At 43.8% G+C, this 18310-nt stretch overlaps 1 protein-coding gene across 1 annotated transcript in view; it reads left to right on the top strand.

Moving 5' to 3' along the window:
* The first annotated feature begins 587 nt into the window (after positions 1–587).
* The window catches only part of LOC122556121 (uncharacterized), a 31980-nt gene continuing 14257 nt past the window's right edge, over positions 588–18310 (top strand). Inside the window, exons 1-7 of the mRNA XM_087993373.1 lie at positions 588–880; positions 3607–3699; positions 6157–6208; positions 7612–7738; positions 9761–9832; positions 15879–15960; positions 17941–18155. Coding sequence (XP_087849499.1) covers positions 734–880; positions 3607–3699; positions 6157–6208; positions 7612–7738; positions 9761–9832; positions 15879–15960; positions 17941–18155 — 788 coding nt within the window. The 5' untranslated portion in view covers positions 588–733. The remainder of the gene's footprint in view (positions 881–3606; positions 3700–6156; positions 6209–7611; positions 7739–9760; positions 9833–15878; positions 15961–17940; positions 18156–18310) is intronic.

Genomic DNA, 18310 nt, shown 5'->3' with positions numbered 1-18310 from the left:
TCTATCCTGTTTATTACCTCCTCAAATATTCTAATAAATTTGTCAGACATAATTTCCCCTTCATGAAGCCATGCCTACTCTTCTTAATTATATTCTGTGTTTCCGAATATTCTGCTATTACACTTTTTATATAGTGTCTAACATTTTCCTAATGATGTTAAGCTAACTGGCTTATAATGACCAAACTACCTTGCTTCCTTTTTGAATATGGATGTTATATTCCCATCTTCTGGGACTTTTCCATAATCAAACCAAGGGGTATAAATTTAAGGTAAGTGTGGGGGGAGGAAATCTGGAGGGGCTATATGAAAGTACCTTTATACCAGAGGGTAGTGGATGTCTGGAACTTATCGACTGAAAGGTAGGAACAATTGCATCATTTGAGAAATATTTAGACAACCACTTCAAACTACAGGCTAAACGTTGGAAATGGAACTAGAAAGGATATGTCTGTGATCACTAATATGGACACAATATGCCAAAAGGCTTCTGTAGGTGCCTGACTCTGTGACTTTTTAACCTGATAAACTTCTGTTTTATTGTTAAAATCAAATCTGCAGCACTGCATACTTGTGTTTCAGTGACAGACCACCACTTTAAAAACAAAGAGTTGTCAAGCCAGATTTCAGTCTGGGATCTGACGTTTTCAACAGGAGCATCAGCTGGGATAATAACACAAACAAGATAGCTCAACTCCTGGCTTTCCAGATACTCGGTTCTTGCAACACCGCAAATGGATTCCCGATCCGAATCTCCAGGTTTAGCAGGATTGCGGAAGGCTGTAGGGGATTTCCTTGATTCATTGGATGAAACGCTAACCACTGATTCCCAGCAGCTGCCCAACAAAGCTCCACAGCTCATTCAGAGGATGAACTATTTGGTGAGTACAACAAAAAGCCTAATGTATCTGGGAGAAGCAGACCAGGGAGATTACAGTTCAATGCCTCAATGTGTAGAGTTGACCTCATGCTGGGAAATGGTTGGTTGGGATGGTACATAGTAATAGGAAGAGACCATTCAGCATCTAAAGCCTGTATTACTGCTCAATGAGATCAGGAGTAATCTCAGAAAGGTCAGTGACTGCCCTTGACACTTAGGCTGCATTTGATCAGTACGTTATCAAGGAGCCATGGTAAAACTAGAGTCAATGGGAATTGAGGATTTGAGATATACCTGGCATCAAGGAAGTTGGAATTGAATGATCTCAGTTCCAATCTGTCACTGCAGGAACTCTTCAGCATTGTGTCCCAGGCCCAACCATCTTCAGCTGCTTCAGCAATGACCTTCCCTCCATCATAAGGTCAGAAGTCGGGACGTTCACTGATGATTGCACAATATTCGGCATCATTTGTGACACATACCAGCAATGTCAAGGGACAATGGATAGATTTTTCTTTGTTAGAGACAGTCATTGCCTGACACTGTGTGGTACCTGCCACTTGTCAGCCCAATCTGGATGTTGCCCAGGTCTTGCTGTGTCTGAATAGAGCTGCTTCAGAATCAGAGATATCATGACTAGCATTGGATGCTGTGCAACCATTAAACATAATAACTCAAGATTTGACCATCGTATATATACACAAACTAGAAACAGAGTTGACCAGTCAGCTTCTGAAGCCTACTCTGCCATTCAATAAAATTAGATCTGATCTGTTTGTTTCAACTTTTACATTCTGATTTACTTCCTGTTTACTTTGATTCTCCTGTTAAACAAGAATCTGTCCTAAAATATTTAAAGATCCTATCACAACTGACTTCTTAGCCAGAGCTCCAAAGTCGAACAACTCTGAAAGAGAAAAGTTTCACCTCATCACCATCTTAAAAGAGTGATTCTAATTTTAATTTTTAATTCCTCTTACCTAGGATAGAAGTTGTAAAACATTGTTGCTGTTAAAGACATATGTGGGGCTTGATTCTTCACACCCTTCCAATTAGATTTGACACATTCTTTGTTTTGGCCAAGCAGCTAATCTTCTAACAAGCAGATATATTACCCCTTTATCATGAGCTTTTATTGTCTGCAAAACATCTGATGTGGCATCTTATCAAATGCCTTCTGGGAATCTATATATAATAGTCTACAGACACCATTTTATTTACAGTATGTGTCACTTTTTCAAAGAACTCCAAGAAATTGGTTGAACGTGAATTCACTTTAATAATACCTTGTTGACTCTTCCTGGTTAACTAAATATGCAGATGTAATCTATTTAGTGATTGATTGAGTCATTTGGCAGTGGGAGGGCCTGTGGAATGCCACAATACCATGCCCATCATGATACCAGGCCTTGCCACAACCACAGAAGGTATAACAGTCGTGAAGGTGGTGTTGGTCGGGAGTGTGTGCTGGAAAAGCACAGCAGATCAGGCAGCAACTGAGGAGCAGGAGAATTGATGTTTCAGGCATAAGCCCTTCATCAGGAATGTGGTGTTGGACTGGCTTATGTCTCCAGAACCATTAATGCCCTTGGCTGATTAGCTTATGGACATTACAACGGCACCTCAGGGTTGGAACCAATGGCTAAGAGGCATACGACAAATATTCAGCGTAAGAGCTCACACAGTGCAGGTTGGTGATGAAGAAGAGAGAGCTATCTCTGGTGTGGGTGCGTGCCCAGTTTTATGCCCCACATTTCTCCAGCAGTCTCCACTGTCCTGCCCACCTCAGTCTCCCATGTACCACCTCTCCATGGGACCTGCTCCTCCACTATACCTCCCTTAACTTCATATTAACTTAACAGCATCTTATGTGAGATAGATTACAGTCCTAGTAGTGGCCCAGTAGCTACAAGTGGTGCTCTTGACACCAGAGAGCTGCTGGTTGTTTGGTGAGCCCCACATATGTCAGAGGTACAATGCCCTCCTCAAATGAGAGTGGAAGGTTTGACTCCTGACAGTTAACAGCTTGTTGACTGTGAATTGGTTATAGGGTCGCCCTACAGGTTGAGGGCAGGCTTGCTATTGATACATTGACAGAGGAGTTGGGGGCATGGCAGGGACACCCACCATGATATAAGATCCAACCCCATGAAGGGGGGTCTGGTTTGTGGTGATGAATATCACAGAGTAAAATGAGCCTGCTACTCCTATCTCCTTTACATGATGCTAGCAATCACAAGTTGGGTTTTGTTTAATAAGCACAGAAAAAGATGTGTGACAAATGTGATAATTGGAGTTAATGATCAGTCATGATCTCACTGACTGGTAAATCAGGTTTGAATGGTTGAAAGACCACTTCCTGTTTCTATATTCTGACAGCAAAGCAGAAAGATCTGTGATGGATAATTTGGCAAATGGTTCTGATCCATAGAGGTTGAGAACATGAAGGTCTTATAGCTGGAACCACTGCATCTGCTTTGCAGTGGGATTTAGGATATCGAAGACCAAAATACTTCCTCTCCTGGTGGAATAGCCAACTAGCATCGGGTAACAGTAAAGGCCCATATATATCAGCTGTCCATCAATGTCCTCCTCAACCAACTTTCTGAGAAGATTCAATTATGGGAGACAGCAGAGGGCTGTAGGGGACGAGTACGTTATGATCTAGTCTGCCCATGCCAGAGGGTAAGTTGCAGTACTGCGATGATGTTTTGTGTGTTCTTACAGCACTTTCAGCCAATGCCAGGCAACTCATCACTTCTTGAGCAGTTGATCAAGAAACTGGAGGAATGTAAAAGGGAAGTCTGCAAACATCTTGAAGTAAGTTTATCAAAAATAAATCATCGATGTAAGAAACATAGAAGTAAAAAAAAATCTGGTGTCCTGGATAATAATTGAAGAGGTGTACCTGTCCTGGAGGTGGTTGATGTGGACAGATTAGATGAAGCTTAACTCTATGTCTAATCCCACATTGCAGCTGTCCTGGGATGTTTGATGTGGACAGTGTCAAGGAAACTTTATTCTGTATCTAACCCCATACTGTACCTGTCCTGGGAGAGTTTGGTGGGGCCGTGTAGTTTCAGTATAAAAGAGTAGAGGGAACTTTACTCTGTATCTAATCCTGTGCTGTACCTGTCCTGGGGAGTTTGATGGGGACAGTGTAGAAGTAGCTATACTTCTGGTATGGAAGAATAGAGGGAGCTTTACTTTGTATTTAACCATATGCTGTACCTATCCTGGTGGTTTTGATGAGGATAGTTTTATTCTGTTTTTAACATTGTGCTATAACTGTTCTAGGACTGTTTGATGGGCATAGTGAAGAAGGAGCTTTACCCTATAGTGAAAATGTACTGTGACTGTAAACAATTATACTATGACTGAGATGGTATGAATGCATTATCTATTTGGAAAGCCACTACTCCATGGGTCACAACAAATTTTAATTGCTTTACCCAATTCCCAATATTGCAAGTCATATGCTTTCTCAATGTTAGATTTAGAATTAAAATATCAGTCAACCAGATTTCTTTATTACAAAGTAAATGATTGTTTTATTGTAAAATAAAATGTATCCACAAAGGTGCAAACCTTGCTAACACATAAAGTTTGTAATAGTTTAATAAAAATGCAACCTTTAAATAATCCAAAGTGCATGCACACACATCAAACAAAGTGGAAAATGACTGATTTCCTTCTGCAGTGATTGACTTGTGAAAAAAGGCCTGTATTGGCTATACTTGAAGCAAAGTATGCACATAGTGTGAAATGATAAGTGGCTGTTGATCTGGCATTCTGACAAACATAGAAAGTCAGTACTCATGTGTCAGTACTCAATTAGATTCCCTACAGTATCGAAACAGGCCCTTCAGCCCAGCAAGTCCACACCAACCCGCCGAAGAGTAACTCACCCATGTAGTTATCCATGGGGTTTTGGTCAACATTGCCTGTTTAGAAAACATATCATTGAGGAGTCTTCCAGACACTTTTCAAGAGAACAATCAAGTTTCCTACTGGATTCACATCAAGTGTATTTCAAATGAGCTCTGCAGCCTTTTCTTCAGCAGATATTTCCCCAGCTGACACCCCAAACAATATCCAAACTATATCCTGGAACTGCATTGTCCAAGTTGAAACTAGCTGTTTCCTGGTTCCAGCCATTTGTTTCCCCAGAAGTTAATTCAATATGTTGATGAAACTATGGGGTTTTCTAAGCTATTCCTAATATTTACAAAGTAACCATTCAGTGTCCCTTTTTAAAGAAAAAAGTTCAGGTATTTCCATGGAACTTCTAAAATGTAAGTCTCAAAAAAGTAATTATGAACCCTTCATGACAGTCACCAGTTTATTTAAATAGGGTATCTGTGAACTACAGCATAAAGAGCTATTAATTGAAACTGCAACACAGTGTCCCAGTAAAAGGAGGATGGTTTTTCCAAGAAAATCAAAAACAGTAATTGCTGGGAAAACTCTGGCATCTTCTGTGAAGAGAAAGCAGAGTTGATGTTTGGGTCCAGTGACCCTTCTTCAGAACTTAGAAATGTTGTGAGTGTCAGATAGTTATGTTTTACAAATTATGCGCAAATTATCAATCCCAGTCAGTCAACATGGGGACAAATCGGACACGGTGGCTCAGGGGTTAGCACTGCTGCCTCACAGCGCCAGGGACCTGGGTTTGACTCCAGCCTTGGATGACTGCCTGTGTTCAGTTTGCACATTCTCTCTGTGCCTGCATGGGTTTGCTCCGGTTTCCTCTCATGATCTAAAAATGTGTAGGTTAGGTGAATTGGCCATGCTGAATCGCCCATTGCGCTCAGGGATAAATATAGGTGACCAGGTGGGAGAATGGGTCTTGGTGGGTTACTCGTCGGAGGGCCGGTGTGGACTTGTTGGGCCGAAAGGCCTGTTTCCACACTGTAGGGATTCTAATTCTAAAATCAGAAATTACTTGAAAAGCTCATGTGTGAAGAGAAATCAGAGTCACTGGACCCAAAACGTTAACTCTGATTTCTCTTCACAGATGCTGCCAAACTGCTGAGCTTTTCCAGCAATTTCTGATTTTGCTTTTGATTTACAGCATCTGCAGTTCTGTTGGTTTTTATACAGCCATGATAGGGGAATAGTTTGCATTTTGGTGGATCTTTGCTGTCACGGTGTGCAGTTGTGGGATAAACAATGCTGATATCCCCATCTCTGAAACCTACAAACATTGAACAATAGAGTAACAATACAGGCCAATGGTAACAAAAATTAACAACTAGTCTGTTCTCCCTCATTCAGAATACAAAGCTGAAGGGACCCAGCAGAACCTTGCACATGTCGAAAGTGCTTGGTAAGTTTGAAAGTCCCATTTTCAATCAGAAAAGTAAAAATATTCGGGGTCAGAGGTCGCAAAATTTGGTTTTGGAGTGCTGGCAATTATGATGCTATTGGACAGCTATTGGAGTAAGATTAGGATTGATTGAAACATATAAACTCCTGAGGGAACTCTTGTGGGTCAGTGGTAGAGTCCCTACCTCCAGGCTAGAAGGTTCTGGCACAAGTCCCACTTCCCTAGAGATGTGTAGTGATATTCCCAAACAGGGCTGGTTCAAAATAATTAAAATTCTGAAGGGCCTTGACGAACTGATGTTTCTCCTGTTGGGAGAATCTAGAACTGGGGGTCACCATTTGAAAATTGGGAGCTGCCAATTCAAGACCGAGATCAGGAGAAATTGTCTCAGAAGGCCATGAATCTTTGGATCCTGCTTCTTCAATGTAGAAGCTTTGAAGATTTTTAAGGCAAACGTGGTTGACTCTTGAGAAGCAAAGGGGTAAAAGATGATTGGGATATGCAGGATCGTGCAGGGGAGGGTAAAATCTGATCAGCGATAAGAGTATTTAATGGTGGAGCAGGCCTGAGAGGTCACATGACCTAATGCAGCTGGGCGAGACATCTTTTGTGCGTCTAATGCCAGACTCCTGAAGCAATTGCTCCACTTAGAACTCAGTTGTGGAAGGAGCCTCCAAGAGGCAACAGAAACACTTTATTAAACATTTCATTATTGTATACCTTTGGTTGCAGGAGCTCAGAGAGTCAGTAAGGTCCAATGGAGTGACAATATGACTGATCTTGCCACTGCAAGAGCTCTGAGCACAGCACCAGTATACACGGGATGAAAGTTACAGAAGCCTTTGGAGTACAGCATCAGACTGACATTGAGCTGAGCAACTAAGAACTGAAATAAGAGAGGACAGAAGGAAGATCCAGGGGGTTAGGGGGGAATGATCAGGTAGGTGTCAGATCCAGGTTATTGCAGATGTTTATGATGGAGTGTATTTTGTGAGCAAACAAGGAGAAAAACACATGTTTAATTGTGTTAAGGTTCACAACATAGATCCACCAGTATGATACCAAAAAGGGGAAGCGATGGCAGTAAGACATGAGTGAATAACACTATCCCCACCAGAACCAGTATCATGAAATTAAGAAAAATATTGATGAATGTGAACATGGAGAGTGTATTTCCTGCAGATAGGGTTCACGATCCATTCAGATACATCAATGGAGGAAGGTGTTGAAAGGTGTCAGAGAATGATTTGCTGGGGTTCAGATCAATGAAAATTGGAACAAGCTGATAGCTGATTGGTATTTTACGTTTTCTGAAAGTTCTTTGCATCACCGTAGATTCCTGAGTGAGTAGATGGCTCGTGGATCAAATAGTTCCATTTTTAAAGCTGAACTGCTTTTTCCAGAGATGATCTGGGAGGAGAAGAGGTCCTTGATGAAGATGAAGGCTGAATGTAAAGACATATCTGTGATGCGAGCTGTCCTGGGGACAATGCAGCTTCAGGTGAAAGAGAAAAATGAAGAGATTGCCCGGTGAGTCACAGACACAGACACTCACACACACCAGCACTCTGCCCCACACATTGGCTCCATACAATAAACCACGCCACAATTGTCCTTTTTCTTGGGCAGTCCCTCAGTAGTGGTGACTTGCTCTGGCTCCCATTCAATGCAATCTGAGATGGCTGGCAATCCAGGACAGATCTGCAGACTATACACCAGCATAAGGTATGTGGTGCTTAAAGAGTCATGTTGATGGGTTGTTTGGATTGGTTGTTTAGATCTACCCCCTCGGTGCTTCAACCTTACCTCAGTATGTTCTGGAAGAAGTCTCTAGATGTGTTCATTGTCTTTCTAAATGAACATTTCTCCATTTTGCTGCAGGAGCTCTCATGAGTCCACGACTATATTTGATCTCACTAACGTTTAACACAAAGAAAGAGGCCAATTGACCCATCGTGTTTGTGCTGGCCACCTCAGATCTGATGACACTGAACACATTTTCCAGATTTTAACCCATAGTCCTGGAGAATACAGCGATTCAAGTGAATATCTGAACACTGCTTAAACATTATGAGAGTTTCTGACTCAACCATCCTTTCAGGCAGTGAGCTTCCAGCTCCCACCATCATCTGGGGGAGAAAATATCTCTGGATGTAGGTTTGCTCGCTGAGTTGGAAGGTTCATTTCCAGATGTTTTGTCACCCTACTAGCTAACATATTCAGTGGCCCCCGGGCTAAGAATTGTTAATAATTCCTGCTTTCTATTTATATGTTTGGGTTTCTTTGGGTTGGTGATATGATTTCCTGTGGCGATGTCATTTCCTGTTCTTTTTCTCAGGGGGTGGTAGATGGGGTGTAGCTCGATGTGTTTGTTGATAGAGTTCTGGTTGGAATGCCATGCTTCTAGCAATTCTCATGCATGTCTCTATTTGACTATCCTAGAGTGGATGTGTTGTCCCAGTCGAATGGTGTCCTTCCTCATCTGTATGTAAGGATACTAGTGAGAGAGGGTCATGTCGTTTTGTGGCTAATTGATATTCATATATCCTGGGTAGCTAGTTTTCTGTCTGTTTATCCAATGTAGTGTTTGTTACAGACCTTGCACATCAACTAGCCACAAAACAACATGACCCTCTCTCAATAGTATCCTTACATACAGATGAGGAAGGACACCACTTCGACTGGGAGAACACATCCATCCTAGGACAAGCCAAACAGAGACACCCACAAGAATTCCTAGAAGCATGGCATTCCAACCGGAACTCTAACAACAAATACATCGAGTTAGACCCCATGTACCACCCCCTGAGAAAAAGAACAGGAAATGACATCGCCACAGGAAATGACATCACCAACCCAAAGATATCCAAACATATAAATAGAAAGCAGGAATTATTAACAGTGCTTCGCCTGGAGGCCCACTGAAGCTGTTACCTAGTAGGGTGACGAAACGTCTGGAAATGAACCATCCAGCTCAGCGAGCAAACCTACATACAGAACCTCTAACTGAGCTACAAATCTTCTCAAAACACGCTAAGAAAATATCTCCTCAGATTTCCTTTTTGCTTTTTACCTCTTACCTTAAATCCCTGATTATTGACCCCTCAACCAATGGAAAAAGTGGCTTCCTATCCACCCTATCTATGCTCCTTATAATCTTATACACATCCTCAGAGTGTGACCATTGCTCTGCCATGAGTATCCTTCCCTGACTGAGTTCCAACTGGACAAGATGCTTTGGGAGTCTGGCATCAAGTACGGGAAAGACACTCCTTTTAATGGGACTGTTTTTGAGGGATTAATGGCTCAACATTGGGTGACTCAGGCCAGGAAAGGGTGGCACAGTTGGACCACCTTTCCCACACTAATTTTGGAATATCTTGCCAATTCTCCAGTGCTTTAAGCTGCCAACTCTATCTGTGTAAAGCTTAGAGCATTGCTGAGAAGTTATAAAACTATACTAACTGCGTTGTCTGGACATTTTCCAGTTTTGATTTCTGAGTTCCTCAGTAATTTTCTCTCCTTTGTTGTGAATACTCTTACACATGGCAGGCTGAGGAGACTGAGCGTTGTCCAGCTGTGGGAACGGGAGAAAAAAAAAGTAATGTCTGAAGCTTTGGAAAGGTAAGGGGCACAGCCACCAGTGTCAGCTCCCGTGCCTGTCCACCCGGGTTCCCTTTAACCCACCCACTCTGTCTCCCCTAGCACTGCCAACTCCTTCTGATATCCTCAACCATCTCCCATATTCCTTCACCTCCACTCCCCAAGAACCCAGAATGTCAACCAGTGCCCTTCTATTATTCATTTATTTCCCTCTTCCCCTTATGGTTTTGTGAGGGGCAGGTCATGCCTCACAAATCTTATTAAGTTCTTTGAGGAGGTGTCAAGACAGGTCGACGACGGTTGAGCAGTGGATGTGGTGTTTATGGGCTTCAGCAAGACATTTCATAGGGTTCCCCATGGTAGGCTCATTCATAAAGTCAGGAAGTGTGGGATACAGGGAGATTTGGTCACCTGGATTCAGAATTGGCTGGCTGACAGAAGGCAGAGAGTGGTTGTAGATGGAAAGTATTCTGCCTGGAGGTCAGTGTTGAGTGGGGTCCTGCAGGGCTCTGTTCTTGGGCCTCTGCTCTTTGTAATTTTTATAAGTGACTTGGATGACGAGGTTTAGGGGTGGCTTAGTAAATTTGCAGATGACACAAAGGTTGGAGGTGCTGTTGATAGCATCGAGGGCTATTGCAGGCTGCAGCATGACATGCAGAGGATGTAGAGCTGGGCTGAGAAATGGCAGATGGAGTTCAACGTGGATAAATACAAAGTGATGCATTTTGGAAGGTCGAACTCGAATGCTGAATATAGGATTAAAGATAGGATTCTTGGCAGTGTGGAGAAACAGAGGGACCTGGGTGTGCAAGTACATAGATCCCTCAAAGTTGCCACCCAAGTGGATAGGGTTGTTAAGAAAGCATATGGTGTTTTGGCTTTCATTAACAGGGGGTTCGAGTTTAAGAGCCATGAGGTTTTGCTGCAGCTCCACAAGTCCCTGCTGAGACCACACTTGGAATATTGTTTCCAGTCCTGGTCGCCCTACTATAGGAAAGATACAGAGGCTTTGGAGAGGGTGCAAAGAAGGTTTACCAGGATGCTGCCTGGACTAGAGGGTTTGCCTTATGAAGAAAGGTTGAATAAGCTCGGACTTTTCTCTCTGGAGAGAAGGAGGAAGAGAGGAGACCTGATCGAGGTGTACAAAATAATGAGAGGAATAGATAGAGTCAATAGCCAGAGACTTTTCCTCAGGGCAGGATTGACTGGTACGAGAACTCATAGTTTGAAGATATTAGGAGGAAGGTATAAATGAGACATCAGAGGTAGGTTCTTTAAGCAGAGAGTTGTGAATGCATGGAATGCTTTGCCAGCTGTGGTGGCAGAAACAGAGTCATTGGGGATACTTAAGCAACTGCTGGACATGCACATGGATAGCAGTGAGTTGAGGGGTGCATAGGTTAAGTTACTATATTTTACATTAGGATTAAACCTCGGCACAACATCGTGGGCCAAAGGGCCTGTTCTGTGCTGTACCTTTTTATGTTCTATGTAATATGGTGCCAAATGCTTCCTGGAAACTCCATGTTTAGCCCATGGACCCCTTCACAGACAGCTCCCTCTAACCTACTGTGTACCACCACCAGCCAATAACCTCCCTTCCTCACCTCCAAACTGAACTCCGTACTTTATGGTAAATGGAACTGCTTCCCCATCTGAGTTTGCTTCTGCATGGAGGGACTGGAGGGTAGGAGTTTGGAAATTATGTTAAAGTCTTAAGAAGCTCTGATTAGATGCCATTTAAAGTCATTGCATTCAGTACTGGGCACTAAACCTTTGGGAAGGAAATACTAGCCTTGGGTGCAGAGAAGATTCACTAAAATAATACCTGGGGTGAAATTATGAGGAATGGTTTCCCACATTAGGCTAATATTTCTTTAATGGGGGGATGGTGGCTCAGTGGTGCCTCACTGCATCAGGGACCTGGGCACAATTCTCATCCTGAGTGACTGTATGTAGTTTGCACATTCTCCCAGTGTCTGTATGACTTTACCCTGCATGTTCCGGTTTCCTGCAACAGTCCAAAGATGAGCAGGAATTGGCCATGCTAAACTGCCTAATAGTGTCCAGGGATATGTAGGTCAGGCTAGTCCTATTTGCCTGATAAGGTTGCTATACCAGGTCAGCATGGACGAGTTGGACCAAAGGATCTGCTTCTGTGCCGTATGACTCGATCTATGACACTATAATGCCCTTTAGGGAAGAAAATCTGCATCCTTAGCTGTGCTGGCCTATCTGTGACTCCAGATCTACAGCAATGTGGTTACCTCTTAACAGCTCATTAAAAAGTCTAGCAAGCCACTCAGTTCCATGGCAATCAGAGATGGCCAATAAATGCTGGCTGTGTCTGTAATGGTCACATCTCCTTTTATAAAACGATGCACCATTAGTGCGTTCCGCCGTGGGCAGCATAGTGGTTCAGTGGTGAGCACTGTTGCTTCACAGCACCAGGGACCTGGTTTGATTCCAGCCTCAGGCGACTGTGTGTGTGTGGAGTTTGCACATTCGCTCTGTATCTGCGTGGGTTTCCTCCTGGTGTTCCGGTTTCCTCCCACAATCCAAAGAATAGATTAGATTAAATTCCCTACAATACGGAAACAGGCCTTTCGGGGGATCAGAGCATTGAGCACAGGAGTTGGGAGGTCATGTTGTGGCTGTACAGGACATTGGTGAGGCCACTGTTGGAATATTGTATGCAATTCTGGTCTCCTCCCTATCGGAAAGATGTTGTGAAACTTGAAAAGATTCAGAAAAGATTTACAAGGATGTTGCCAGGGTTGGAGGATTTGAGCTATAAGGAGAGGTGGAATAGGCTGGGGCTGTTTTCCCTGGAGCATCGGAGGCTGAGGGGTGACCTTACAGAGGCTTATAAGATCATGAGGGGCATGAATAGGGTAAAAAGATAAAGTCTTTCCCCTGGGTGGGGGAGTCCACAACTAGAGGGCACAGGTTTACGATGAGAGGGGAAAAGATATAAAAAGGACCTAAGGGGCAACTGTTTCTCGCAAAGGGTTGTGCGTGTGTGAAATGAGCTGCCAGAGGAAGTGGTAGAGGCTAGTACAATTGCAACTTTTAAAAGGCATCTGGATGGGTATATGAATAGGAAGGCTTTAGAGGGATATGGGCCGGGTGCTGGCAAATGGGATAGATTGGGTTGGGATATCTGGTTGGCATGGACAAGTTGGACTGAAGGGTCTGTTTCTGTGCTGCACATCTCTATGACTCATTTTGCATCAACCCTCCGAAGAGTAACCCACCCAGACTCATTCCCCTACCTATATTTACCCAGACTAATACACCTAACATTATAGGCAATTCACCTGACCTGCACATCATTTGGATTGTGGGAGGAAACCAGTGCAGCTGGAGTAAACCCATGCAGATATGGGGCAAATGTGCAACCTCCAGACAGACAGTCACCCAAAGCAGGAATCAAACCCAGGTCCCTGACACTGTGAGGCAGCAGGTCTAACCAATGAGCCAACATGCCACCCTTCAGATGTGTAGGTTAGGTGAATTGCCCAAGGTAAAATTGCCCATAGTGTTCAGGGTTTGCATAGATTAGATGCATTAGCCAGGGGTAAATGGAGGGTAGTAGGATAGGGGAATGGGTCTAGTGGGTTACCCTTCAGAGGGTCAGTGTGGACTTCTTGGCCGAAGGGCCTGTTTCCATACTGTAGGAATTATATGAACCCTAGGCGTGGAGGATGGGTAATCAGGTATTAGCCAAGACTTGTACAATAAACTGCAATTGTGACCAAAAATGATAAGATCTACCCTCTGACAGCATGGTTCAGTTGGAAAACAGAACTGACGCTTATTCTCTCAGCCTCATCTTCACCATGGACATCCAGTCCCTCTACACCTCCATTCGCCATGGCCAGGGCCTCCAAGCCCTCCATTTCTTCCTCTCCTAATGTCCCCACCAGTACCCTTCCACTGACACTCTCATTCGTTTGGCTGAACTGGTCCTCACCCTCAACAATTTCCCCTTCGAATCCTCCCATTTCTTCCAGACAAAACAGGTAGCCATGGGCACCTGCATGGGCCCCAGCAATGCCTGTTTCTTTGTTGTCTACGTCGAACAGTCTATCTTCTACAGTTACACTGACACCACTCCCTACCTTTTCCTCCGCTACATTGATGACTGCATCAGCCATCGAGACTGCCATCTCGTGCTCCAGCGAGGAGGTTGAACAGTTCATCAAATTTGCCAACACATTCCACCCCGACCTTAAATTCATCTGAACCATCTCTGACACCTCTCTCTCCTTCCAGGACCTCTCCATCTCCATCAACAGTGACCGACTCAACACTGACATCTTCTACAATCATACCGACTCCCACAGCTACCTGGATTACACCTCCTCCTACCCTGCCTCCTGCAAAAGTGCTATCCCTTATTCCCAATTCCTCTGCCTACACCGCATCTGCTCCCAGGAGGACCAGTTCCACCACAGAATACACCAGATGGCCTCCTTCTTCAAAGACTGCAATTTCCCCTCCCACGTTGATGATGGCCTCCAGCACATTTCATCCACGCCCTGCACCTCCTCCCTCAAACCCCACCGCTCCAACCACAACAAGGACAGAACCCCCCTGGTCCTCACCTTCCACCCCACCAACCTCCGGTTACATCGCATCATCCTCCACCATTTCTGCCAGCTACAAACAGACCCCACCACCAGGGATATATTTCCTTCCCCACCCCTATCCAATTTTCGTAAAGACTGTTCCCTCTGCGACTACCTCGTCAAGTCCATGCCCCCCCAATAACCCACCCTCCTCTCCCGGCACCTTCCCATGCCATCACAGAAATTGCAAAACCTGCGCCCACATCTCCCCCCTCACCTCTATCCAAGGCTCCAAAGGAGCCTTCCTCATCCATCAGTTTTACCTGCACTTCCACACATGTCATTTACTATATGCGTTGCTCCCAGTGCGGTCTCCTCTACACTGGGAAGACAAGATGCCTACTCGCAGAACGCTTCAGAAAACATCTCTAGGACACTCGCACCAACCAACCCCACCACCCCATGGCCAAATACTATAACTGCCGAGGACATGCAGATCCTGGGCCTCCTCCATCGTTGTTTCCTTACCACCCGACACCTGGAGGAAGAACGCCTCATCTTCCGCCTCAGAACACTTCAACCCCAGGGCATCAATGTGGACTTCACCAGTTTCCTCATTTCCCCTCCCCCCACCTTATCCCAGTTCCAACCTTCCAGCTTAGCACCGACCTCATGACCTGTCCCACCTGTTCCATCTTCCTTCCCACCTATCTATTCCACCCTCCCACCTGACCTATCAGCTTTACTCCCACCTCCATCTACCCAATGCACTCTCAGTTACTTTCTCCTCAGCCCCACCCCTCTCCCATTTATCTCTCCACCCCCGAGGCTTCCAGCGTCATTCTTGATGAAGGGCTTTTGCCCGAAACGTCGATCTTCCTGCTCCTTGGATGCTGCCTGATCTGTTGTGCTTTTCCAGCACCCTACTCTCGACTCTAATCTGCAGTACTCACTTTCACCTTGTTCTCCTTCCAGCAAAGCACCAAGTTTAGCGGAGTTGGTCAAAATGTCCTTGTTGGCTATGATTTGCCTGTACTGCTCACAAAACAAAACTTTTCACTGTACTTAGATACATGTGACAACAATAAATCAAATCAAAATCAAAATCAAATCATGAGATGGTTTGGGTGTGGGAAAGTAAGGAGAAACCATTTCCACTGGCAGGAGTGTTGGGAAACGGATGACACAGATTTAAGGTTTGATTGACACAGGGATCAGACGGGAGATGAGTTGGATGTTTTTCCAGCGATATGCTGTTATGGTCTGGACTGCAGCAGATCCGATAATAACTTTCAAAAGGGTTTTAACTGAATAAATATTTGAAAGAGATAAAATGTGAAGAAGTTTAGTGAGAGAGGATGGGGGATTGGGATGAGTTGTGTCAGTCTCTCAAAAAGGAACAATGGGCCAAATGGTCATTTCCTGTGCTGTTATATTTCTGATGCTATGAAAATGTCTCAGTGAATATTCCTGATTTGTTCACTTTGTAACAGGGAGCGGGTGTTGAAAGAAGAGACTCAGGATCAAAAGGTTCAATGGATGGAACTTAAAGAGAAGCTGATAAAGAAGCTGAAGGTCAGTAGATTTTTGGAGTAACAGGTTGGGTTGGCATTGATGGTACCACCTTGGCCCTGACCCATGCACAGCATGAGGACTCTGGCTTACCCACTTTGCCCGTGCAGCCTGAGCTGATTTCACCTGTGGAGTGGAGAGGTGTGAATGCTTTAGTGCTCAACTGATTTTTTCATTCTATACTCAGAAATTACCCATGATAACTGTATGACAAACTACAAGCTTCCCTCATCTTCTGATTAAAGCCAAGTCCCACACAACCACTACTATTTGGTGACCTATAAATAACTCCAACCAATGCCTGCTGTCCCTTGCTGTCTCTTAGCTTGACTTAAACAGGTTCCACATGTTATTCTTTTGATCTGAGACCCTCCCTTCCTAATGTACCAATCCAATCCCTTCTTGTCAGTGTAACTTCACCTCCTTTTTTCTTTTTGTCTGTTCTTCCTAAACGTCAAATATTCTTGAATATCTAGTTCCCTGTCCTGGTCACTGTGCAGCCATGTTTCTGTAATGGAAATTAGATCAAACTCATGTTTGTGCCTGTCGATCATCTACTTATTGTGAATGTTGTGTGCCTTCAAGTAGAGTGCCCTTAACTCTGTCTTTTTGACATTATTCCACTTTCGAAGCATTCTTGATGCTTGTCTTTGTTTCTTCTGTCTTCTAGTTTTCTTAGCAGCTTTTCAATTTTCTATTACCATTTTAATTCCTTTCAATTTGGGTTAGCCCCTCAGCTTCCCATTGCCCTGACAAGCTAGTTTGAATGTTCATCTGAATGTTATGTGCATTCAGATAAAGAGTCTTCAATTATGTAATTTATGCAAGGTATCATTTCATTGGAGCTGTTCAGAGAAGGTTCACTCAGATAATCTGTAGTATGGAGGGATTGTCTTATGAGCAAAGACTAAACTGGTTGGGAATCTACTCACTGGGGTTTAGCAGAATGAGAGGTGATCTCATTGAAACATATAGGATTCTTAAGGATCTTGACAGGGTAAATGCTGAGAGGATGTTTCCCCTCATGGGAAAGTCTAGGACCATAGTCTCAGAATAAAGGGGTATCAATTCAAGAATGAGATGGAGAGGATTTGTTTCTCTCAGAGGTTTGTGAGAGAGTTGTGGGGGAGGAGTTCGTCTGTGTATTTCAGGCTGAGAAGGATAGACCCTTGATGAGTAGGGGAATCAAGGGTTATGGGAAAGGGCAAGAAAGTGGACGTGAGGAATGTTGGATCATCCATGGTCCTGTTGAATAGCAGAGCATATTGAGGGACCGAATGGCCTGTTTTCATTCCAATTTCTAAAGATGTTACAGCCTTTTGTCTTTTTACTATTTGTTTTTAATCTGAGCCTGTTTGATGATGTGCTGTTACATTTGTATGCTTTGTCTTTTCCTTTCACACCTTGGTTAATCTTTCTCACTATTCATTGAGTAAACTGCATATTGATTTGTTCTTTCTGTTTAACTTCATAAAGTTCCCTTTGCTCAGACCCTCCTTCTCCATTTATATTTTCCTTGCAGGAGTATCTCTTTCCATCCCTACACTGTTGGCCGGCATTTTTGCTTTTTTACTTGATACTTAAAAATAAATTTATTGAAAAGATGGCCCAGTCATTTCCCCTTTATTGCAGTATGCTACTGTTTTCAAACTGGGAAGACTCTTACTGGCCTTCAAGCTTTGAAAGCTATCTACCACTCTCCATTTGGCAAGGAATTTCCCCCATTATAATCAAGCGGTGTCCCAGCCAAAACTCCAGGTCAGTGGCTTTACAGCTCCCAGGGTGCTTACATGATCTAAAAATAGGGATTTGTGAGAAGCTGAAATTTGGGCTTCACCTAAATCCCCACGATATCGAATCCTAAAAAAAGTTAACATCTGAGGGAGGAATGAAAGAAGAGAGTGGAAGAGGAGAAAGCAGGGAAACTAAATTACAGGAGTAGTCTTAACTTTCTGAGTCCAACAGAATTTGTTTTGTCGACAGGTACAAGAGGAGGAGATTAAAAAGTTGCGTTTGAAAGAGAAAGTTTTTGCAAAGTCTCTTTCTCATCTGGAAACCCAGGACCTGAAGGAAGAGTTGAGGTCTCTAAAGCAACAATTACTCCAAACAGAGAAAGATTTACACAAGTCCCAGTGTGAAATTCTGAGGCAGCAGCAACTCACCACAATGTTCCTCACAAGTTTGAAAACTGAATTACAGTAAGAAGCAAAGACTGAAAATATTCTGCATATATTGTTTCATGTAGACGATGGCAGAACAAAGCTAAGAGATTGTATTCCCTGCCTGGAGAGTTGAGGTGACAGGGCCACAGTCTCAGGGTAGGGTGAAGGACTAAGATAAGGAGACATTTCTT

The sequence above is a fragment of the Chiloscyllium plagiosum genome, unplaced genomic scaffold (assembly GCF_037043375.1).
Source record: "Chiloscyllium plagiosum isolate Xiang-an unplaced genomic scaffold, Cpla_swu_hap1 HiC_scaffold_13, whole genome shotgun sequence".
Classification (NCBI taxonomy): Eukaryota; Metazoa; Chordata; class Chondrichthyes; order Orectolobiformes; family Hemiscylliidae; genus Chiloscyllium; species Chiloscyllium plagiosum.
The sequence above is the reverse complement of the archived record's forward strand: the minus strand, read 5'-3'. Positions and strand labels throughout refer to the sequence as shown.